Consider the following 26,466-nt stretch of genomic DNA (forward strand, 5'->3'; position numbering starts at 1 on the left):
CACCACAGGTTATTAAACTAAGGTCAGCAATATGTCTTGAATCCAGTAGTACAGCTGAGTTCCCAATTTGAGATAATTGAAACTAAAATTTGAAAAAAAGTTAATTATCAGCATTTTCTCCTTCCCATCATTGTGATCTGGACATTAACTCCAGCCAGTTTTGCCAAAGAAAAAAAATAAATCAGAAATTCATATTTTGTAGTGCGTTGGAGACTCATGCATAGGCCTTCTGATTTCATTGCTCTCACAGCAGGTACACAGGATGTGTAAGAACCAATAGTTCCAAGACAAGTATACCATGGTTTGTGTTATTTTACTTTTCATCTTGGTTAAATTATAGGATTACTTATTACTTTGTCAATTTCTCATTGGTGAAATCATACTGTAGTATTTTTGTTAGAAGTGGTTCTGGCAGTAGAATTACAGGTTTTGTATCCATTTTCAAATGCATAGTTCAAAGCACAAATCTGAAGTAAAGTGTGCAATTCCAGCACTTGCTAATATACTAAAAGCAATTTTTGGCTGTGCTCAAACAACCAAGTGCTATATAGATTCAGTCACATTATGCATTGGAACAAAATAATCTATACAGAACTTCATATATTCATCCTTTTAAATGTATGTGGAACTTTTTCTCTCTTCTTTCTCTCTACATATCTTTTTGTCTTTATCTTTTATTTATTTTTTGTCTTTGCCTTTTATCTTTTTGTATTTTTGAACTTTATCCATGTCCTTGGGTGATAAAAGAATAGAATTAGCTGCTTAGACAGTTGAAGGGAAGTGGTATTCCTGGGGGCTTTATACAGCCCCCACAAGTAGAAGCTCTCACTACAATAACGCCAATATCTGTTAATTCCAGTTATCAATCAACAAATAATTTTGAGCATAAACCCTACACCTAGTTCTGTTCTAGGTATCATTCCTTTCTGTATGTGAAATTGTCCTTTCTACATTCAAAAAGCTTCTCAAGTGGATACATTATAATTTGTAAAAATTAGTTATAAAATAAACGGTTTTGCAAGGTACACAAAAATACTAATCTTATGTAAGTTAGCAGATTGCTTTAGCTCTCAGCTGGGGTTCAATGATAAATGACATCACCATCTAGTGCCACCTTGTTAGGTTAATGCTGGGGAAATGACCATGCATTTTGAACTTCTAAGCTGCTGTCTTATCTAGATTACCATATAGCACATTAAATGTTTTCTTTATAATCTATGTTGTTAGCTTGAAAGTAACCTGTTTTCTATCATCACGATCCTGATAATCGGCATTGATAATGTGGTTTCTTTGTGATATAGCTACTGATTACATCTGGAAGGCTTGAGCAGGGCTAGAATTATAATTAATTATGCTTTATGCCTTGGGAGAATTTGGAAATCAGAGCCTGGAATAAAAAAGAAAAACCAAAAGTTTACTATTATGTCAAGAACAATGAAGAATCTGAGATTTTGCCTTCATTACAAGCTAGCATGTTAGCCTGCTAGAGATTCATGGATTCTGGTGGAAGACACACAATTCCTAGATCAGACACAAAGGATTTTATCACTCATGCCACAGCAAGCCATGTAACATACATGTTTACGTCGGTTCTCTTTGGCACACCCCCATCTACCTTTTCACAGTCCAGGAAACACAAATAATTTACTTTAACCATTGCCACATATTCTCTTCTCTTTCTAGACTATTTAATCCACTTAGAAATAGAAGAATAGTAAGACTCAATTTGTGAATAAATTCCACTTAACTGAATTCCTAGCATTTGTTTGGAGAACCTGGAATACATGGAGAAAAAACACTGCATAGAATCCCAATACATAAAGAGATAGTTTTGATTAACATGATACTTCCAGAATCCTTAAGTAGACCTGAGTTTTTCTCCTACATGCATACCAGCAAAGTGATTATAGCCATCAAAGCTATGTGCTATTGCATTGTCTTTTTATTTTAATTAATTCTCAGCGTACTTATTTATAAGATGGAGGTAGTAAAATTCTGTCACATATGCTTTATAAGTTGTCATAATGATCAATTAAGGCTATGAATGAAAGCTCTTTGTAAAGCAAAGTTACAAACCCAGCGTAAATATAAAGCAGTATTGTATTATTGTTGTTAATCTTCTTGTTACTTTGGTCAGTGTTGCTTAAAATAAATCTCCAAAGTTCTTAGTTGTTAAAAGTCAAATAAAATACAAAGATACATCTCTCTACTTAAAATGTTTTACTTGGGAAGTAATAATTGCAATTTGGGGCATACTCACAGACTAGATAATCTTCTGTATGGCAAAAAAACAAAAAGAAGTTGAAAGATTTCTAAAAAGCAAAAATGTTGCATATTGTTTTGCAAGAAAGCTTATTGGTACTATTAAAGTTTTGGGGAGCTCACACACTGATTGGTGAGTGACAGAAGTGAGTAAAACTAGTCTTACAGCTGCAGCAGGTTGTTTCAGGACCTATTCGATACAACTGGTTTTAGGTTACAACAAGCAGTTGCAGCAGCCAGGCTTGCAGAGAGTTGCATTCTTGCAGCATAATATGTGCCCTGAGTGCTTTTTCCTCTTCACTTCTCAGCAGTGTTTTAGCTGTACATGGTAAGAATGACCCAATCTACATGATCGACTTTCACACAGTGGAATACTTGTGGCCAGGAAAATTTTAAATTTTTTTATTCTCAAAGTTGGCTGTCATCACAATGTTTCATATTTTCCATTAAGTTAAATAAGACAAAATTTTGTTATTATAGCAAAATTTATTTGTGTGTTAGATTGTAGTAAACTTTATGAGTATCACATATTTTTGAATTTATGTAAAATTTTGGGACATTATTTGTTTTGTATATATTTAAGGTATGCAACATAATGTTTTAATACACATAGTGAAATGCTTACTATAGTCAAGCTATTTAATATATCTATTATCTCTCACAATCACTCTCTAGTGTGTATATGTGGTAAGAGTACGTACAATCTACTCTCAGTAAATTTCCAGTGCATATTATAACACAATATTGTAAGTATAGTCTTCATATTGTTCTTTGGATTTGTGCTCTTTGACCTATATCTCTTCTTTTCCTCTCCACTACCACTCTATTCTTTATGTATTTAACTTAGAAACTGTGGTACACATACACACCTTTATCTATCAATGTGTGTGTGTGTGTGTGTGTGTGTGTGTGTGTGTGTGTGTGTGTATAAAATGGAATATTACTCAGACTTTAGAAAAAGGAAATCCTGTCAATTGCAACAACTTGGATGAACCTGGATGACGTTATGCTCAGTAAAATAAGCCAGAGACGTACAAATACTGCATCCCACTGATATGTGGAATCTAAAACAAACAAAAAAACTCTACAAGATTTAAATTTTAGTGAACTGACTATAGCTAGCGTTGTTCATATACCTTTTTTTTCTTTCTTTCTTTTTTTAACTCTAGTTAATCCTGGGGAGGTACTACCTCACATATGTAAAACCGGAGAGTTTCGCTGCAAAAACAGACACTGTATCCCAGCTCGGTGGAAATGTGATGGAGATGATGACTGCCTCGATGGAAGTGATGAGGATTCAGTAAACTGCTGTATGTCCTCCTCGAATTCACCTAAAGCTTGTGTTTTCCTGAGTCTTTGAGTGTGTGAATTATCAAGGAAGTTTGTGAAAATCCGAAAATGTCTTTGATGCAAATTGATTTTTTTCGTCATCCTTTTGCACAAAGTTTAAACCCTAGTTTGCCTCCTTTGCATAGTTTCAAAGCCGTTTTTCTCATCCTTTTCCTAGTTGCTTTAGGAATTTTCTCCTTTTATACTCCCTGATATCAGCACCACCATGAAACCGTCAGAGGTTGCTATAGAGAACCTCTTTGGATATTTTAATTTAAAGATTTGGGAAATCAATTTAAACTCCCTCAAGACAGAATTATTGGTACAGAAGGTCATGATCTACTCCACTGCTCCTTGGCAACAGAGCCTTGAAGAAGATCCAAGGAAACAGACATGGGTTTGGAACAAGTTACTATATAGCTTCACTGGCTCAGGGCATGGTAGGAAACACATATGGGCACTCAGAAATCAAGGTTTGATTTTCCCCACTTTGGCTTCTATTTAGCTGTTTATCATCTGCTGGGGTAAGAATAGTTTCGTGTTGCTGGTAGGCATAAGAAAATTTCTCAAATATGTGTTAGGAAAATATTTTGGGATATACATTAAATAATATTTTGAAAATATATTTGATTACTGTCACTAGCTAAGTGATTTTGAGAGATAGAAAATATTTTTTTCCTTTTTTAAAAAAATGTTCTTTAGGTTCTGCGATACATGTGCAGGTCATGCAGGATTGTTGCATAGGGACATACATGGCAATGTGGTTTGCTGCCTCCATCCCCCATCACCTATATCTGGCATTTCTCCCTATGTTATCCCTCCCCAACCTCCCTACCCCTCACTGCCCCTCCCCTAGTCCCCCCAACAAACCCCAATGTGTGATGCTCCCCTCCCTGCGTCTATGTGTTCTCATTGCTCAACACCCACCTATGAGTGAGAACATGCGGTGTTTGATTTTCTGTTTCTGTGTCAGTTTGATCAGAATGATGGTTTCCAGATTCATCCACATTCCTACAAAGGACACGAACTCATCGTTTTTTATGGCTGCACAGTATTTTACAGTGTATATGTGCCATATTTTCCTTGCCCAGTCTATCATCGATGGGCATTTGGGTTGGTTTCAGATTTTTGCTATTATAAACAGTGCCACAATGAACAGCACTGAACTTCAGTTCTTCACCTTGGAGGGTGGCCTTGGTGTGCATGTGTCTTTATAGCAGAACAATTTATAATCCTGTGGATATATACCCAGTAATGGGATTGCTGGGTCAAATGGAATTTCTATTTCTAGGTCCCTGAGGAAGCACCACACTGTCTTCCACAATGGTTGAACTAATTTACACTCCCACCAACAGTGTAGAAGTGTTTCTGTTGTCTCCAGATTTTTTAGTGATCATCATTCTAACTGGCATGAGATGGTATCTCAATGTGGTTTTGATTTGCATTTCTCTCATCACGAGTGTTGATGAGCATTTTTCATATGGTTGTTGGCCTCATAGATGTCTTCTTTTGGAAAGTGTCTGCTCATATCCTTCAACCACTTTTTAATGGGTTTGTTTGTCTTTTTCTTGAAAATCTGTTTTAGTTCTTTGTAAATTCTGGATATTAGCTTTGTGTCAGACGGGTAGATTGCAAACTTTTTTCCCTTTCTGTTGGTTGCTGGTTCACTCTAATGATTGTTTCTTTTGCTGTACAGACGATCTGGAGTTTAATATTTTATATTGAAAAGAAGGCATGTGTTGAATGAATCTATCTTTGATCTTTTATTTTGACCTAAGTACATTGTTTTGTAAAAATTGTTTTCTTTCAATCAATGGCTTCTTTTAGTTCTGAACTAATGAGAGTCAGTTGATAGTCCTTCATTTCCCTTTTTAAAAAAGTTAAGAATATAGAAATAAAGTTTTAAAGATCTCGTTTAAGAATGGGCAGAATTAGTCTGGGCATCCATATTATTCAAACATTAATGCTTTAGGGCAAAAATCTAAAAAAAATATGGACTTTAAAAATACTTTCAAATTTATGTATTAATATATAATATATAAATTATAATAAATGCATAAATATAGCACTACATGTTCTCTTGATTTCCAGACTTTGTCAAAGCCCAGGCTTTGACATTACGTACTTCTTAGTTTAACCCCATTAATATCTGTCTGGCAAAGTCTGAACCCACAAATAAAATTTTAGATACTAAATTGGTATAATTAGTCAAGAGTTTTGGAGTGAGAGGAACATTTCATCTGAGGGTAAAGAGTATTTTTTTCCTACTAATTTACATAAATGAGTGTTATTTTGTGACTAATTGCCTCACTCCTTGACTCACAATCAGAACTGTTATTTTTTAAAATTATTTTTAAGACTTATCGAGTGCAGTAGCGAAAAGGGAAGAAATAATAGAACGAGGAGTTTGATTTGTAACTGAGTGTGAACAATCAATTGAGATAACTCACTACCTTTGGGCCAGCCTATTTGTGGTTGTGATGAATGCTCTCTATATATCAGCTTCCTCTGTAGTCAATTTTAAATGCCTGAGCAGAGTACAAATATTGCATCTCAGTATTCATGTATTGGTTCCTTAGGTGAATGCTTTCATCAGTGTTACTTGTATTTTCTAGCAAATTAACAAGAAAACTTATCTCCTCTATGGGTAGAGGGGGCATTGCATTTGTACTGTTAATTATAGTGTTAAAATTTCTAGTCAGTAATTTAATCTTATTATCATCACTTTTTATTCTATCACCCAAGTCATGGTTCCCCCTGCCCCCACTCCCCGGAGAACCCTCTTTTACTTACAGTTCACACTCAATTTTATAAATAAATCCTATTTCTTCTACTTCCTGAATAATTATTTTTTATTTACCTCCTCTCAATTTTCATTGGCTAAATTAGGTTCTCAGATTAACTCAAAAAATGTTTTTCTATTGTCCCTGCCACTATTCTTCCCTTCACTTTAGCCCACTTTCTGCACTATTTTCAGAAAGATATTTATAGAATAAAATCTATTCTTATAATTTCAATAACTGCATAGCCACAGGATAAATTTTAAAATCTGTTGACTCACACATAAAATACTTCCTGCTCTGTCCTGTATTTATATTTCTAATCTTTAATCTATCATGCATTCACTTACCCTTTTTATCCTTATCAAGTTGAACTACAAGTAGATCTCCAAAACATGTCCTGTTTTTTTTCCTCTGCAACACTGCACTATTTTATGTCTATGTAATTCAACATAGCTTATCATTACCTTCTTAGAAAAATCTTTTCTGACTACCAAATAATCTTTTTCTAAATACAGCCATGTGGAGTTAAGCATTCATCTCCTGTGCAATTCTTTATTAGAGTAGTTGCCAAATCAAATTGCAATTACATGCTTACTTATTTGGTGCATCCAATAGGTTAATATTTTCATGAGAAGACAGCTTATGTTGTAGTGTTACGTAGTCTCTGGGTCTTGCACAGTGCCTGGCACATGGATGAGTGGGTAGTTCGATAAGCGAGGCAATAAGCAGTTACACACCTCTAACTACCTTCCAGCACTTTGATGTCTTCTCTAAGCATTGTAGTGATTCTAAGCAACATTTATTTCTGAGTTATCATGGTTAATATTCTAGTACCACACAGCTCATTTCAGAAGATTATTTGAAATATTAAACACTCATAATCTGCAACCTTGAATTTTGTTATTTTATTTTCTATCCTTCAGTGTTTCAACTCCAAACCAAAAGGCGTTATTTATTATTTATTATTTTATTGGTGAAGATTGCAAAAGTCCTTGATTAAGCCTCACTGAAGTGCAAATGTATAATCTTGGTACTTTAAATTGTTGGCTCTCTAATATATCAGATGACTTTTATTTCTCTCGGCAGCTATTCTTGCTGAAGTCCCTGAAGTGAGTAGAAAATGTAAATCATGCTCAAAAACCAGAGAATATAAAGCTTTTCTCCCTGTTTATTTTTTTGCTATACATCAATAAAAACTTTCTAAAAAGTGATAAAACCACTTATCAACAAAGCTACTTTAAAGAAAAAGTGTTTTATAGAAACTTACTGGAAATGCACACATTTGCTATGCAACAAACATGATAAAATGACAATTTTCTAAATTCTCAGTAAAATGAATATAAACGTTTGTTTTTATCATATGGAATTGCAACTACTGGGCATAAAGAAAATTACGCTAAAAACAGTGTTGAAATCCTGAAACATACTGAAGAGCACGTCAACTCAGTTAGGAATTTATCCTCTGGAATGGAGAAAAAAGAATCATAGGACGTTAATGTTAAGATGCCCCCCTGTTGTGCTTAGATATTGAAAGTTTAATCCTTAGCTGTACACAGCTTCCCAGACGAGGATTGGTTGTCGCCTCAGTATTTTCCGTGGTTGCATGTTTATTTGTTTGTACAAGGGAAGAAATCTCACAATGATGTTTTTTGTTATTAAAATAATACGGAATCTCATAGTTAACATCAACTCTAGGTCACAAGTGATGCGTTTTTCTTTTCTCTGCTCTCCGTTCCACTCCCAAGAAACATTAGACAGGAAGGAATAAAAGTAGGCTTATTTTAATCCCAGTACTTTCGGAGGCCGACACAGGCGGATCATTAGGTCAAGAGATTGAGACCATCCTGGCCAACATGGTGAAACCCCATCTCTACTAAAAATACAAAAATTAGCTGGGCATGGTGGCACACACCTGTAGTCCCAGCTACTCGGGAGGCTGTGGGAGGAGAATTGCTTGAACCTGGGAGGCGGAGGTTTCAGTGAGCCGAGATCGTGCCATTGTACTCCAGCCTGGCACCTGGCGACAGAATGAGACTCTGTCTCAAAAAAAAAAAAAAAAAAAAAAAAAAAAAAAAAAAAAAAAAAAAAAGAAAAAGAAAAGAAAAATAGGCTTATTTTATATGTTAAGAAATATTTGAATGGATATGTTGTTTTTAAATAAAATATTTATATATATTTATGACTAAATTATTTTTGATACATAATTGTTATATTTAGCATTAGGATTTCAGGTTGATTTTAAATGTTCTTGGTCAAAATTTTTAAGTTGAGTCTCCAGTATAAGGAATGAGAAAACAAATTTAGTGATACAGTTAGTTTTATTTATTTAGTTAAATATTTGAGATGGAGTTTCCCTCTTGTCCAGGCTGGAGTTCAATGGCATTATCTCGGCTCACTGCAACCTCCACATCCTAGCTTCAAGCAATTCTCCAGCCTAAGTGTCCTGAGTAGCTGGGGTTACAGGCATGTGCCAGCATTCCTGATTAATTTTTTGTATTTTTAGTAGAGATAGGGTTTCACCATGTTGGCCAGACTGGTCTTGAACTCCTGACCTCAGGTGATCTACCCACCTTGACCTTCCAAAACGCTGGGATTACAGGCATGAGCCACCATGCCTGGCCATTTAGTTGATTTTAATGGAGACATAAGAAAAGAATACATTTCCTTTTATTTAAGATTTAACTACTTGATGTTTTCTATAAAAGCATTACATTTTAACAAAGCAAATATTAATATTTGCTATTAAATACAAGAAAATGAATAACAGAATCTATGACATTGTAATATTATTACTATAACTTTTCTGTAACTATAATTCAAAAATATACAGTAGTAATATTGTATTGTATAATACAATAATAATATTATTCATAACTTCATTGAATTCTAAATAATTAAACTTGCTTCTCCCTCCCTTCCAGTCAATCACAGCTGTCCTGATGATCAATTTAAATGCCAGAATAATCGCTGCATCCCTAAGAGATGGCTTTGTGATGGAGCTAATGACTGTGGGAGCAATGAAGATGAATCCAATCAAACTTGCACAGGTAAAGGTTTGCTTGGATATGCACATAAATCTCCTCCAAAGTTAGTCTCCATAAAAATGCAAGTCAATGCTTTGAACTAAGCTGAACTTTCCTAGTGCTGATGATTTGATTATTGCGGTAGTAAATGAATTCAGAGTTTGATGCCACAAAGGCTAGAATACAAATTATCTTTTACTTAATTTTTGGACATTACTCTGCTTTCCAAACTAATTTGGCACTTCATCTATCCATATGGGTTGACTGTGGATACACTGCTTATACAAGACTTGTCCCTGCTAAATCCTACTTGGCAGTGGAGGTTGATGTTTGCTAGCATGCTGTGATGCAGGCCATCACACAAGCAGGAGTGTTTTTTTTTGTTTGTTTGTTTGTTTTTTTTCTTGAAAATTGTTGAGAAAATAATTTATAAATTTTATTTAGTCTACTATAGAATACCTCTGTGAATATTTTTCTATTCATGCACATTATTTATGTGAGGTAGGATTTTTTCCCCATGAAATCTCAAGACCACTAGCCTATTTATATCTCCATATAATCTATTGTAATAAATCTTTGAATCCCTAGGCAGATTCTTATTGAATGGAAATATACAGCTTGTGGTATAGTTTACAACGGAGTGCCAGAAAGGTCATTATTAATCAGGTAAATGTTGAAAAATGATACTGACTAGCAGCAGCCTAATGCCTCTTTTTAAATGACAAAGAAAAAAATAGTGTATTTGATGACTCATATTGATATTTGTAAAAACTGATTTTTTAAAACCATTGCATATAGCAACATCAAAACAGATCAACTACCCCATCAACTGTCTTTGCCAGAGTAAACCTTACTCAGTAAGAAGTATTATAAATTCCTAGTGAAAAATAGAGAGCACCCTGTAGAGAAAAGACCCAGGGGTGGAGAAGACTGATTTCCACTCTTGGTCAACACCAGTTTTTTTCTCTTGGAAAGACATACCTTTCTGCACTTTTGATTTCCTGCACATTTTTTTTTCCAGCACAGTAAGAGTATGAATTAACTAGAAATTGTTTCCAGAGAGATTTTCCCTATGTACAAAACAACACTGGCAAGAGCAAAACAGTCACCATTCCATAATCCTAGTCTATGTCTTCTATTCAGCTTTTTCCATAGTGACATATTTGCTGAGGATCCATGAGCCAGGTATTCTGTTGTCCCCTGATTAAAAACCTCATCTGACATTTTAGAGTAAATGAATTTTTGAAAGATTTTTTTCATTTGTCTCATAACATGTCTTTTGCTTTACAAAAGACTTTCTAAGAGAAAAAGGACCTCTAGAGAACATCCAGCCCTAGGTCCCTACCCTCCAGGCTATCCGTCTTATATATGGGACATGGGAAAGGGAACTTGCCTAAACTTACATTATTGATAAAAGATCCAGGGGAATTCCATCCAAGACTTTTGTCTCCAAAGCCATTTCTCTTTATCCCAGATGATATATCCTGCATAATAGTTAGAATTTTAGGTATGATCAGTTTAACTTAAGTTGCTCTTGCCCTATGACTATAATTTACAATGAGACATCTTTCTAAACCAGTGTAATTCTTCTTTTTTGTTTTGTTTGGTTTTCAGACAGAGTCTTGCTCTGTCACCAGAGCTAGAGTACAGTGGCACGATCTCAGCTCACTGCAACCTCCACCTCCTAGGTTCACGCAATTCTCAAGCTGGGACTACAGACACATGCCACACACCCAGAATTTTTGTATTTTTAGAAGAGAACAGGATTTTACCATGTTGGCCAGGCTGGTCTCAAACTCCTGACTGCAAGTGATCCTCCCACTTAGGCCTCTCAAAGTGTTAGGATTACAGGTGTGACCCACCATGCCTGAACCGATTATTATTCTTTTGAGGTTAATACTTAATTCAGAGATTATGCTTTGTATCATCTTAAACAGATCTGCTTTCACCTTAAAATAAAAGGCATTGCTGGATCAATTTATAATACCATGTTTTCTTCATTTCTATTAGATTTTTAAAATCTACTTGTTTCTACATGGTTTTTTAAAAAAGCATTTGTGATTGCCTAGCTATTTACAGTAGTAAAAGTAAAAATGTTTAGGATCAAACAAAACAATTTTAGTTATTAGGTTGGTACAAAAGTAATTGCGGCTTTAGCCATTATTTTCAGTGGCAAAACTGCAATTACCTTCGCACCAAACTAATAATAAGATTTCTAAAATACTCATGTCCTATGATCTACTAGGAAATAGAATGTAAATTGCCTAAATCCCACTTTAAGTGCTGCCAGCTGAAGTCTGCTACTCACTACTAGATCCTCCTGTCAGTATATATATGATAGCTATTACAGTCACTGGACCCCTTAAGAACCTGAATAAAAAGAACAAAGATGAAAATAAATATACCTTTTGCTTTGCAAGCAATGAAGTACATAGTCATGTTACAATGTACTTCCATTTCAGTTTATCAAAATATATAAATAGGTCCCATAGCCTCCCATACTGAAAAAAAAAAATAATGCCACATTTATATAGACCAGTTTTCTCTCTGGATTTCTATTCATTACTAGATATAGATGAATACATGGATGTATATGCTAGATAAAAATTCCCAATGGGGAATTACTTTGTTAATCCACCATCCTGTAGCTCTTTGCATTGTGATTATTTTATATCTAAAAGAAACTCATTGTCCACAGTAATCCAATTTCCTATTTATTTAAATTTCTACTTCATGAGTTTATTTACTTCATTAAGTGTCTACCAAGGAATTGGTGATAGAATGAAAGTGTCTTTCCTCAAGAAGCTAAGAGTGAAGACTGAGAGAAAGAAGTGTAAACAGACCGTTGAAAAGTGCTAAAGTGATCCACATGGAAGCCCATAGGAAGAGTAAGGAATTTAGTTTTTAGGTATTTGGGAGAACTTCTTAAAGGAAGCATTGTCTAAGCTAAGCCTTATAAAAAGCTTAAGAAAAATTCTGAAGTGACAATTCCAGCCATTTGATTAGGAAAATTGTATGAATCTGGTAAAACCCAGCACTGACAAAATTGTGGAAAAAAGGAATTGTCATACACTCTTGATGAGTATGTGAATGATATTATATCTTGGAAAGCAATTGGCCAAATTCAATAAATATGAAGATAGGCATACCTTTGACTTTGTAATTCTATTTCTATGTTTATACTCTCATACCTGTGCATGAAGGAAGAGACATGAATGGAAGTTTACATTGGCTTGTGCTGATAATAGTGAAAAATGGAAATAACTGAAATGTCCATTAACAGAATAATGAATAGAAATATTGTGTTCTATTCACAGAATGCTATTGATAATAAAAATAACTGAACTAGAACTCAAATATCAATAAAAATAAATTTAAAAATAAAGTTAAATTAGATGAGATACCTTCATCTAAGGGAAAAAAGGAAACAAAACACTAAGTTGAACAACATAAACAATGCCAATTATATAGTATAAGATATAAAATAGTTTTATATAGTGTTTATGAAGTCATAAATAGGAATAGTATTAAAATATGTCCAGAAATAATAATTAAAAAAAAACAAGAAGAGTACCTCTGGAAAGAGAGGGAGAGAAATGTGATTAGGAAAGATTACATAGCAAATTTCAAATTTAACTACACATATTTTTTTCTTAGATAAAATAAAAATCTGTAGCAAATATAGAAAAAATAGGATTTCATATTGTTATATAACAGTAAACAGATGTTAATGATATTATTTCCTATACCTTTCTAGGTGGTAGAAATACTTCACTGAAAAAATAAAAAATAAAAAAAAATAAAAGAAGCAATTGACCACAATAAATTTCCCAGGGTGGGGTGAAGTGAATAATAAGGGAAAAGGTTGGAGAATTTGCCCAGAAAAGGAAACAGCACATATAAAAGGGGCTGCAGCAAGTGGACACGGTCAGGGTCTGGGCAGCCATTCTCCCTCAATATCCAGAATATTGTTGTCTATTTATGAGGGAGACCCAGAGGCCAAAGATGAAAAGTAGTTAGATTTGAAATAATTTGTCCTCAGAGTAACCATGATCATTCCTTATATTCAAGGCTAGACAATTTCATATCAGCATTTCCCCCACCATAGTGCTCTATTTAGATCACATAATATTTGCTCTTCTCATATCCTCTACCAATTATAACTAAATGCATACTAGATAAATACAATTGCTTTAAAAAAAAAACCTAATGTATTTAAAAATTAGAATTTTCTTTACAAAATAATATGTTTTGATTTGACATCATATAACAATAAATAAAATTAATTAGAATGCTTTGATTAAAATACAGCAAAAGGGAAGTTTAAGAATAGTGCTATGCTCGAGTTTCCTCTTGGCCATATAGTTCGTGTGCATTGTGAGAGTTCTCGCTGTTACATGGCTGCAGGAGAAGCATGATTACAGTGAATCTCTGATTCAGCAGCTAGATAACCAATTCTCCTAGAGGAGGTATAAATTTCTTATCCTTAGAACAGCATTTGCTACAAAATTAGAGTCCTATGGTGTTGCTCTGCTAATCTTGCCTCCAAACTGACTTAGACCTGATGGAGACAAGAAATGAAAAAGTAAATGTTGTGGGTTTTCAGAAAAGTTTATTGATTAGAAAGTGATAATTTAGTCAACTTGATTATATCATGTAGATGTACAGTCCTTGGAGATTTGTGGAATGAAACATCTTTCTCATCTGAAATCAGTTAAAATTGCCTGGTAGACTAAGTGAATAATTTTATCCATGATTAGAACAGACAATGAATTCATATATCTTCAGGGCATACTTTCCCTCGATAATAATCCAGTGAATACTCTTTGGAATAATAGGTCATAACAGTTCCTCCAGCTTCAGAGTTAATGAGGCAACACAAATTCCCACACCATCACAATTTAAGATAGGTCATACACAATATGAGACAGGTTCATAGAAGTTCTTCCTCATTTTCCTCTCTAATCACCATAGCTTTCCTAATGAAAGAAAACAATCTGATAAAACTTTGCTAGAATTAAACCTGAATTATTAGGAGAGAATAGAGTGACATAAGAGTGTCAAATAAAAGAAAACTGGTTTTGATAAATTTAATATATTCTTATTATGGGCCAATTAGAATTTGGGATAGAAATATGTGATAATGTCTATCTATGTAAAGCAAGAAAATAGAAAAGATCGAAGGAATGAAATAGTTAAAGAATGAAAGAGGAAGAAAGAGCTATAGAAATGAAAAAGAAAAGTTTAAAAAAATAAGGAAGAAGAAAAGAAGGAAGAAGTCAAGGTTGGGAGGAAGGAAGTACCAAGAATTTTAAAAATATGTTCTTATTAAATTTATCTTAAAACTCAAAAGATTTTAAAAAAAATATTGTAACCAGTGACACAGATATATAAGGGAAAAAGTACTGGTCTCTCTCACACTTCTATTTTTACCCTTTCCCATCAAGTAAACGAATGACATTAGATTTTGTGTATATCTTTCTATGTCCCTCTCTAGGGTAACACAAATACATGTATAGCTTTTTTCTCAGCAGACATAACTTTATAACAATTACCAAAGAACTTTATTCATTTTGGTATAGATGACAGATTAATTTGTCAGAAAATCTGTGGGATTATGTGAGACAATATAGAATTATTTAATTCTACTTGTGATTTTAACAATAAAAACTTCAGAAGCATACTTGTTTGCTGGAATATTTAAAATCTTGTAATTTAAAATAAGCGATGAATTTGTAAAATGGAAATACTCGGATAGCGCATAAAATATTTTAGGTTTAGGAACCTTATCACACAAGCAAAGCAAAATACATACCATAATACTTTTCTTGATATTTCTAATTTTAGACACTAAGACTAGAAACAGTCTAATGGATAAAATCAACCCAGTAAAGTTTTCATTTGTTTTTCTTGGATAAACTTTACAATACTCATTAATAATGGATACATATGTTGACAATGCAAGTGGACTTTCCCCAAAAGGAAAGAAAATGTATCTATCTTATAAGAAATTATTTTCAATGATTTCTGAAGCCCTAATTTATGGAACCCAATTTAGTGTGTTCGACTGAGTTGGCTTTGCACAACTCTCTGTTATACCAACCATTAGTACCCACATTCACAAGGTGTTTTGATGAAACAAACTGATTCTCAAACCTACGAAACAGGAAGTCTATAAACTATGCAAGATTCTCTTACTGTAGCCACTGACACAGAGACCTCAATTATTCATTATCTGTTCAAACTCACCCCTCCAAAATTTTCATAGAACTAAGTATCACATTCTCAATGTATCTAGTTTTTGTCTCTAGTCCAGTGAAAGGAAAGGGTAGATGGGATATTGAGGCTCATAAAGACATATTTGTAGTTCAGAGGGACAAAAGAAAAAAAAGAAATAAAAATCAAAGGATAAAAACAACTAAGCATTCAACTACCAAAAGCCTGAGGGAAGAGGTAGTGAAGCTATTCAGGCTTTCAGCCTTTTAAAATTTGCCCTGATTATATTAGAAAAGGATTATCAAATTTCCTGTCAAACATAACCCCTTTACTGAACAACTTTAAACCACTGCCTCCGGCTAACATGGAAAGCAAGATTCCATGTTTGTGTTCATTGAAACCCTTAAGAGAGCCCAAAGCAAAGTTGATTAATGTATTTGATTAAAAAGTCATACTTTTAAAAATAATTGTGCTAAAAAGTGAGTTTAAAAAAAGACATCTTAAGGCCAAATATATGTTTTAGAAAATACTTTCTGTGCTATCACTTCATACAGTAGATCATTTAGAGATCAAGAAATAATTGCATTAAATGTTAGAGGAAAAGGACAATTCTGACCCCATGATTAGAAAGTAGATATCCTGAGATAATCTCCAAATAATATCTTCTGTATTACTGCAAAAATGTATGCTCTGTTTATTGGCAAATGCTATCCAAAATTCTTTTTTTGTTAATTAAGAGTTGGATGAAACTTAATTCAGGCTCATATTCATAAGCATGTGCTTGGCAAAATTTTCAAATAATGAATTCATAGCTGCATTTATGGAATTGTGTGAGGATTACTGACTATCTTGTCATTTAGCAGTCATTATTAATTGAAGGACAAAGCATGTGAACTTTAGAGAAGACAAGCATGCTGGTATTCAGAAGCCCTAAATAAAAATGTTCTTTTAAAATATTTTAATAGAGAAATACACTCTATTATGTCTAAAAGATAGATTGCATGCTTTATTATATCCTTAATGTTCAAAAGGCCTCTAAATTTATTTATTTATTTATTGTACATTAATTGATCATCATAGCCAGAACATGCCCGGTAGACCAGTTTTCTTGTGGAAATGGGCGTTGCATTCCCAGAGCATGGCTGTGTGACAGGGAAGACGACTGTGGTGACCAGACAGATGAAATGGCATCCTGTGGTAAGTTGTGAGTGAAACATATTGTTAGTAGAGATTGTGTCACATAGAATATCCTATCAGTTTACCCTCCTTTAAAAGGCTATTTATTTATAAATACAGGTAAAAGAAGCAGAGAATATGTTACTTTTTGTTACATACTTTTGGACCTGAGTGTGTACTTTATGATAACTTCTGAATAATTCCTATTCGTGAGGTAGAAACGATATTCTCAGCTAAAATTAATGAATGTAAACAATGCAGGTTTTATTAGGAAGTGGTTATTACAAGGCTCACAGGATATTCTCAAATGTTCATTATTAACCTTATATCTATAGTAATTAAACTTGTCGAAGAGAATAGTTCATGGAGTAACATTTGCAGTAAGGGAGGAGGACTTGTTTCTTATTGGCATGTATATGTTATCTTCTGGGAACAATAAATAATTCAGACAGATTACATAATTGATAAATCATTGTTTTCATTTCTGTAGATTCATATGATTCTGACTGACAGAATTATTATTAGTTTCAGTAATATTTTTGTTGATGGGAAAATGCCCACTTTTCACAGATTCTCCCGCTTTTGAAAATAGTAAAATTTTATTGTCACATGAAGTTGCAGATTTAATTACTCTCGTTTGTACTCATGCATCAGTATGTTTCATTATCATTTGTCTCAAAAATGTCTAGTCAAATGCAGTAACAGAATGAATGAGGCTCTGTAAAACTTGTGCTTTATTTTCATTACGGCAAAGGATTTAAAAAATTGCTATGGGGAAACTTTACCCATAATTTAGACATGTGTAGCGTACTTATTGAAATAGAATGCAATTAAGTATACATTTTAATAATTTAGCACTATGTAATACTTTTAATAGTAGAAAAATAAGGTTTTTTAACCCCTCAATTTGTTTTTTTTTTTTATTTCTAAATTCCAATAGTTTTGTGGGTACAGGTGGTTTTTGGTTATATGGGTAAGTTCTTTAATGGTGACTTTTAAGATTTTAGTGAGCTCATCACCTGAACAGTGTATGCTGTACTCAATATATAGTCTTTTATCCTCTACCACCTTCCCCCACCAAGTCCCCACAGTCTATTACATCACGCTTATGTCTTTGTGTCTTCGTAGCTTAGCTCCCATTTATAAGTGATAACATAACAATGTTTGGTTTTCCATTCCTGAGTTACTTCACTTAATATAAGAGCCTCCAGCTCCTCCCAGTTGCTGAGAAAGACATAATTTTATTCCTTTATATGACTGAGTAGTATTCCATGGTGTACATATACAACATTTTCTTTATCCAGTCTGATTGGATGGGAAGTAAGGTTGGTTCAATATCTTTTCAATTGCAAATTGTGCTGCTCTAAACATGTGTGTGAATGTGTCTTTTTCACATAATGACTTCTTTTTCTTTGAGTAGATACACAGTACTGGGATTGCTGGATTGAATGGTAGTTCTACTTTTAGTTCTTTTGAGGAGTCACTATACTGTTTTCCATGGTGTTAACCTCTCAATTTAAATGCCTGTTTTTGGAGGAAGCTAACCTAAAGTTTTCTTATGCTAGACTCTGTAAATACTTGAGTGTATAACTTCCGAATAAAGTATAGATAAAGTAAAAGGTGCTAAATGACATGGTAAAGAAGATGATAGCAGTGGTATGGAAAGAAAGCACTGAAGCATGACATAGTAGACAATAGCATATTTTATGTATGTAATAAAATATTCAGAGCCTGGCCAATAAAGGGGGTTGAGCAGTGTATTCTCTCTCCTTTCCACTATCCAGTCTAATTGTGTGGTCCTAAATCTCGCTGCCTCTGCTGCTAAGTTGCTCTATATTTTAGAAAACTTGATTCCTTTTCTACAGTGACATCCTCATTCAGAGAATACCAGAAAGGTAATGAGCACTCTAATAACATTAATAAAGAGAGACCCTGGAATCAGAGTCTCAATTCAGATAAGAAATGCCATGAAAACAATTAGGAAAATAAAGTACGAGTTCATTAAAGAACTTCTATTAGGTCTTTGATCTGATTTTCTTTTTTTTTTTTTTCTTTTTTAGTAATAGGCCTAGGGAAAGACCTGTTTCTTTTTGCTAACAATAATTTATTTGAATCAAAGGAGGAAAATGCCTAAAATTTTAATAATAATCTAAATAACTATAACAGCAAACTTGTATGTCTTTTATTAGGTGAGGTGAAGAAGGGTTGGAAGGGATGCATACTTAAAATATGTGCTGGACACATTTTTCTATTGAATCTTTTTTTATAAGAAACCTACGAGGAATATTTTATGGTCTACATATTACAGATTAAGGAATTGAAAATTAGAGACTTTTAGCAACCTGCTTGAGATCACAAAGCTAATAAATAGCAGGACCAGACTATTAATCAGGCACACTTAAAACTAAAACCCAAACATTTTAGGATGAAATTGTTTCATGATCCATGCATAAGGTGCAGATTATGCCATTATACTTCTATGACTGTCTGATTTAAATGCACATGCACTTATAGCAGGTTTCATTCCTTGTTGTACTGGTAACTGTTTTAACCTTTCCTGGTGGGGAGGAACCATGATGTATTGTTTGCCTATTTGTATGCTGTAAATACTCCCACCATAGCCAGTATCAGGTTGTCAACATAATTCTCTGAATGTGGAATTAGGAACAAATATGCAGTAACACACCAGTATATAGTATTTCCACTATTCAGATACAACTGACACAAATAACATGAAGAGCAATGTAGTAAAATTATCAGAAAATTAGAAGTCTCAGGTATATATTATCTTTGTTTTAAACATTATTTGTTTAGTTGTAAATTTATAAAATTATTATTTTTAAAAATAATGTCATGTACTTTACAGCTGGCACAAAGAATCAGTGAAAATTTAACAATAAGCACTCATAGCCCAGCATGGTGGTTCATGCCTATAATTCCAGTACTTTGGGAAGCCAAGGTGAATGCATCACTTGAGACCAGGAGTTTGAGACTAGCTGGGCTGACATGGTAAAACCCTGTCTCTACTAAAAATACAAAAATTAGCCAGTGTGGTGGTGCATACCTGTAATCCCAGATACTGAGGAGGCTGAGGTGGGAGGATTGCTTGATCCTGGGAGGCAGAGGTTGCAGTGAGCTGAGATTCAGGCCTCTATCTCAAAAAAATAAATCAATAAATAAAAACAGGCTCTCATAAATTGGTACAAGAGGCTGGCTGCACACAATTGGATATGAACACATTGTAACGATTTAGCAGCTAGACAGTTTGGTCCTGAAATATAGCCAGATTTTATAGAGTATCGGTAAACTACCACCATGGGTTAGTTTCGGGACCATTTCTTCTTAATAACCAAAGAAACATGTTTTACTTCAAACATGTTTCTCTCTTCGGTAATACACATTTGCCTTTCAGATTGTCATTTAAAATCAAAATTTGCATCAGAAGAGAAGCTGACAAAGTCTAGTAGGCATAATTTCACTGTTAAAGTTATTATAAGGGAGAATGGCATAGATCTCTGTAATAGAAACTATTCTTGCACTGCATACAAAATGACAGGACTGCAATTTTTTAAAAAGCACTCACCCTATTTGACACTATTCTATAAATAAATAGAGACTCAACTCATTTCTAGTTTTATTATAAATTTTGTACTGGCCATATTTTGCTTTTGTCACTGGAAAAGACCAGATTCCCAAAGGTTTCATCTTACCCGAAGATTCTACAATCACTTTTTTTTTGTTTTTATACTTCAGCTCCATGAACAATCTCTTTTATATTTATAGCTACCATTTCACATTAAAAAAAATATTAAAATTTGGATTTGAAAATATGCAAAGCCTATGATTAGAAATGTTTCTGCTGGTGATTAGGAGTTGACAGTTCTGCAACTGAAGGTCAAGATTTCACTGGGATTCTATAGCATCTATTTACAAACCTAATTCATCTTACTTGCATTTGTCTTTACAAGTTAATTGCACATTTTAGGTTGAGATTATATGTGGGCACACACTTACATTAATTGGGAAGTCGCTTTGAGGATTCAGCTTTAATCTTTAAGCAGTTGTTTAACTTTTTAGTAGTCTTCACATGTAGAAAGAAGAATCTGTAAATTTATGCTGCAAACAAGAGAAGACATATTCGAATTGTGAAGTCTATGTTGAAAGTGGACCTTGTGTCAAAGAACTGAACGGTCAATTTAATTTCAAGGATAAGACTAACATTGGTTCTCAACTTAAGCTGTCAATAAAAGAATTACCAGGGGAACTTTAAAATCTCCTGCCCATACCTCATTCCAGAGTAATTAAATAGAATCTCTAGGAGTGGAACCCAATAATTAGTATTTTTAATGCTTTTGAAATGGTGAAATGTGTGCTCAAGTTTGAGAACTCAAGATAATACATCAGAGTCTTTTGAGGAGCTTATTTAAAAAAAAAAAAAGATTGCTGGGCCCCATTCCTAGTGTCTTTAATCCAGTCAGTCTCAGGCGGGGCCCAAGAATTTACATTTCTGTTAGGTTGGTGCAAAAGTGATTGTGGCTTTTGCCAGTATGGAAAAAAAAAATGCAGTTACTGTTGCATCAATCTAATAACAAATTCTCAATCAATGCTAATCCTTGTACCATGTGTATTTGATTTTATCCTCTATGCACTTATGTGACATAAGAATGTTAATATATACAAAACTGGTTTAAGATAGGAGCAATTGTCCTTACAAATTTTCTTCCCATCTGTATTAGTCTGTTTTCACATTGCTGGTAAAAACATACTAAAGACTGTACAATTTACAAAAGAAAGAGGTTTAATTAAACTTACAGAAGCCCCACAATCATGGTGGAAGGCAAGGAGGAGCAAGTCATATATAATATGGATGATAGCAGGCAAAGAGAGAGTTTGGGCAGGGAAACTCCCCCTTTTGATACCTTCAGAACTCGTGAGACTTGTTCACCATAACGAGACCAGCATGGCAAAGACCTGCCCCCATGATTCAGTTACCTCCCACTGGGTCCCTCCTGTAACATAAGATAATTCAAAATGAGATTTGGGTGGGAACACAGCCAAACCATATCACCATCTTCAAATTACAACATTAAGTATAAGGGCATTTCATGATTAAACATAATAATATTTCAAACAATGACACGTTTTTTACCTTAGACAATTTATAGTCAAAAAAGCATAGTTGTTCATTTTAACAAAGATTGTTGTCTTTGTCTTGTTCTGTTTTCCAAATGTCTCAACGTAACCTACATTTATTATGTTTTAATAAATGTTCCTTAAAGTAAGTTGGTAATACCTAATTCATTAGAAGCCTTCAACTTTGGAAATTGCCTAAAGTTTGTTAACAGATTGAAAGATAGTTCAGTCCAGGCATGGTGGTTCATGCTTGTTATCCCAGCACTTTGAGAAGCCAAGGTGGGTGTATCACTTCAGGTCAGGAATTCAAGACCAACCTGGCCAATGTGATAAAACCCCATCTCTTCTAAAAATACCAAAAAAATTAGCAAGGTGTTGTGGTGTACGCCTGTAATCCCAGCTACTCAGGAGGCTGAGGCCAGAGAATAGCTTCAACCTGGGAGGTGGAGGTTGCAGTAAGCCGAGATCCTGTCACTGCTCTACAGCCTGGGTGACCAGAGTGAGAGTCCATCTCAAAAAAAAAAAAAAAAAAAAAAAAAAAAAAAGATAGTTCAAGGGAGTAGAAATAAAAATCTTCTGAAGTTTTCAAGATGAATATTACTCAATTTTATGGGTGTTGATCTCTTAAAACCAGGATTTTGTATCCTGTACTTGTAATCTTACCTGTAAATGCTCTTATTATCTTTCTTGTTATCTTACAGAATTACAAGATAAGAGAAAAAAGAGGGCAGGAGAGGATGGGGTAGGGAGAGGAGGAGAGGAAAGGTGAAGAAAAGAAGAGAAGAGTAGGCCAGGCAGGATGGCTCATGCCTGTAATCTCAGCACTTTGGCAGACCTGTGGATCACTCGAGCCCAGGAGTTCCAGACCAGCCTGAGCAACATGGCGAGACTCCATCTTTAAAATACAAAAAATTATCCAGGCATGGTTGTGGGTGCCTATAGGGCTAGCTACTTGGGAGGCTGAGGTGGGAAGATCACTTGAACCCAAGAAGTTGAGGCTGCAGTGAGCCATGATGTATTACAGGCTGGGGCAACACAAGTGAGACCCTGTCTCAAATAAATAAATAAGTAAATAAATAAATAGAAGAGTTTTAGCTATCAAAGAATTTTTACCCAGTTAAATCAGTAATAAGTTGTATCTATGATATTTTACACAAGATAATTAGAAAAGCAAAATTTCTGATTAAGTATAATTTTTTTTTATTTTCTAAGAAAAAACTTGCATATGTGTGTAGCCATATAATGAGGAGCAGTAATCCAGTGAAATATTGACATGAAATATAATTTTATTGTCCAGCACTGCTTTGCCACCCTTAATAATACCTTGGCACACACAATGATGCTGGTAATGTTTAGTTTCTGTAACTTGTTCGAACCCATTTTGAAACATTAGTATTATATCTTAGTGAAAGATTTTTCCTCCCTTTGCTGGCTAGACTTGAGGTTCTAGGAATGGGGAGGAAAATGCATCTTGCTTTGTTACTCGCTACTTGCCTCTCACCTAGCTTTAGCTCTTCAGGCAAAGAGGAGACATGGAGGAAATGAGTAACATCTTTTCAAGCAGATGTAGAGGAAACCTTCCTACTGCTCTAAATTTTACAATCCTCTGACACATGAGAAATACAGCTCTCTTGAGAGGCTTCTGTGTGAGAACTTCAGAGAGGTTTGAGTCTCATCCCTCTTTAGAATTCCCTGAACTTCCTTTCTCATTTCTTCTCTCTTCTCCCTTCTTCGGAGTTCCCTGCATATCTAAATTTAGGTCTCTTTTATTCCCCAAACCTCCTCATTCCCACCACAGGAGGTATATCTCAAAGCCTTAAGTTGCTGGAATTCCCTTGCTTGGTGAGCTTCCCTTTTGGTTGCATTACTGATGTGACAAGGACAGGTTTATCATCTTTTGCTAGGGCCATTTTATTTTCTTTCCCAGATACTGTGAGCAGGCTGCTCTCCTAATGACCTGCAATCACTCCTGGGCCTGCAATCACTCTCCAGTTCTTTGTTCTCTAGATACAGGTAAAAGGGCCAGATCACTTGCAGAAAAACATCTCATCAATTCTACCTTCTTAGGTACCCACACACTTTCATGAATGATTCTCTTGGAGTCTTTCCTCTTGCATTCGTGGATCTCTCCGTAGGCTGGTCCACTGGTCTCTCCAGAAGGTTGACTTGTACAGTACTTTCCTATTATATGAAATGGTTCCAAATATTAGTTTCTCTCTGTAAAATGTGGGGATACTTGGTGTCTCCTTGTCCTTAGTATCGGGTCTAAGTGAGCCAGGGCCAAGGTGATGGAAAGAATTTCACTATGATATGGTTTGGTTTTTAACTCACTTATTTTTTTTCTCTGTCTCTCTTCTTTTCCTTCTTACTTTCTCCCTTGTAATCTCCTGTTAAAGCAGGTTTATACACATCTACTAGTACAAACGTATACACATGTGTGCAATACATGGACATTTAGAAAGAATGTTATTTTAGTTCTTACATTATAAGTAAGGAGACCGGAGCACTGAAATTGTGTGTGCAAAGTTGCAGAACATGTTAATAGATTTCAGTTGGATGTCGGTTCCATTTACTCCTAGTTGTCCATTCTCCCAGAATTAGAGACTTTTGTAGTTTATTAAAATGCTTTGTAACTTAATCTCTTATCCAATACAGGAATTCTTCTAAAACTGGTCCCAGAAGTATTTACCTAGTCATTGTTTAAATTATTTTCAGAAACAAAGAACTCAGCATTTCAGAGGGTGATTAGTTCTATTGTTGGGCAGTATTCAATTGTCAGAATATTATTTCTTCTTGGAGCTAAGGTCCGCCTTCCTAAAGATTATACCCACTGCTATTTGTTATGTTGTCTGAAGCTACATAGAATCAATAACTTTGTTCACAGTCTGGCTCTTAAGATAACTAATGACACCATCATGTCCAACGAACTCCTCTTTTATAGGTTAAACATCACTTCCTTTAACATTTCCTTACATGACCATGTTTGTAGGGGCTTTTCTTGGCAATTGCCTTGTTATTCATTCACTTGAATTTTAATAATCTTATTAAATTAATGGCCTAAAATGAGAGAATGATATTCAATGTGTATAGAATTTCAGATACGCAAGATGAAAAATTTCTGGAGATCTGCTGCAGAAGTATATGAATATAGTTAACGTTACTGAACTATATACTTAAAATGGTTAAGATGCTAAATTTTGTGTTGAATATTTTTACCACAATTTTTAAAATGTGAAATGTTCATGTTACAGAAATTTGGTATTTTTACAACAGATCATAGTGGAGTGTTTACCTTTAGTTATTTAGCTTCTAGGTTTCTCTTACTCTGGATGACAGCCTTATCATGTAACTGACATGTTGAGTGCTCAGTCAATTAACATGCCTAAGCTTTTCTTATAAACCAGTTTGCCTTTTAGGGATGTTTCCAATGTTTACATTTCAAAAGTTCCCTTAAGTTTTATTTTGATAGTCTTCGGATTCTCCCTTATCCGCACATTTCAAAATATGTACGTTGGTGAGGTCCTCCATGCCTCACCATCCTCCTACAATTCTTAACGTTTTTGCAGTTTTGCAGTTTTGAATTCATCATCCATCATGGTAATGATGTCTTCTAGTTTGGTGTAATTCAAAAATTGGATGAGCATTACTTTTAAGGCTTTAACCAAATCATAGTAACAAAGGCATGAGCTTCTTGGAGAGCAATTAAAAACATTCTTCTGGGAAAAACCTAATAATTAGAATTTTGTAGATACAGTTATGAAACAACTACTCATCTATCTAAATTTGCTATTGTATGCATGGTATTTTCATTTATTGTGAAAGAATTTCTCAAAGATGTTGCTAAAAATTCAGGAGCACTACATTTAGTGATATAATATACATAATTGTGATATATATAAATTATATATATTATACATATAATACATATTGTATGAATTATATATAATGAAAATGCCCTACATATACATGTTTTATATATATATATATATATGCTCATCAAAAAACTGCATCAGCAAAAAGTTTATTCTGACATAATATACTTTTATTTCATTCATGATCAAATGGCCAAATGATATCATTGTAAATACTGACAAACTATTGTTTTAACAAGTTCATCTTATAATTATTGTCAAAGACTTACATAAACTTCACCTGTCTATAGATTCTAAATTTTCTCTCAGTTTCAGGGTCATGATCAAATATTGTCATTATAAATACTGACAAATGATTGTTTTAGCAAGCCTATCTTCGAATTATTGCAGAAACTCACATAATTTTTTTAATTTTTAAGTTTTCTTTCAGTTTTGGAGTTGGTACAATGTCGCCTTTTTTCCAATTTTTCTTCATGTTTCTTGTCTCCTATTAATTCCAAAATGACTGTCAATTCTCTGAGAACATCAAAGATACTTGATGTTTTATTACTTGTTTGATAATTTGCCTCCATAGAAAGATAAACTCACCTTTTAGCAATTAGGTGCTCTATTTTTCTCTATTCTCTGGTTTGAAGTTTTAATTTTCTCTCAAACCTATTTGCCATCTACTTT

The 26,466-nt window shown here is 34.1% G+C and overlaps 1 protein-coding gene across 4 annotated transcripts in view; it reads left to right on the plus strand.

Moving 5' to 3' along the window:
- Positions 1–26,466, plus strand: part of LRP1B (LDL receptor related protein 1B) — a 1,884,038-nt gene that overhangs the window by 1,131,938 nt on the left and 725,634 nt on the right. For all 4 annotated transcript variants that reach the window (XM_003921997.4, XM_074399735.1, XM_074399736.1 and 1 more), the window contains exons 16-18: positions 3,432–3,572; positions 9,296–9,421; positions 16,694–16,810. In XM_003921997.4, coding sequence (XP_003922046.1) covers positions 3,432–3,572; positions 9,296–9,421; positions 16,694–16,810 — 384 coding nt within the window. The remainder of the gene's footprint in view (positions 1–3,431; positions 3,573–9,295; positions 9,422–16,693; positions 16,811–26,466) is intronic.

Source organism: Saimiri boliviensis, chromosome 5, assembly GCF_048565385.1.
Source record: "Saimiri boliviensis isolate mSaiBol1 chromosome 5, mSaiBol1.pri, whole genome shotgun sequence".
NCBI classification, from domain to species: domain Eukaryota; kingdom Metazoa; phylum Chordata; class Mammalia; order Primates; family Cebidae; genus Saimiri; species Saimiri boliviensis.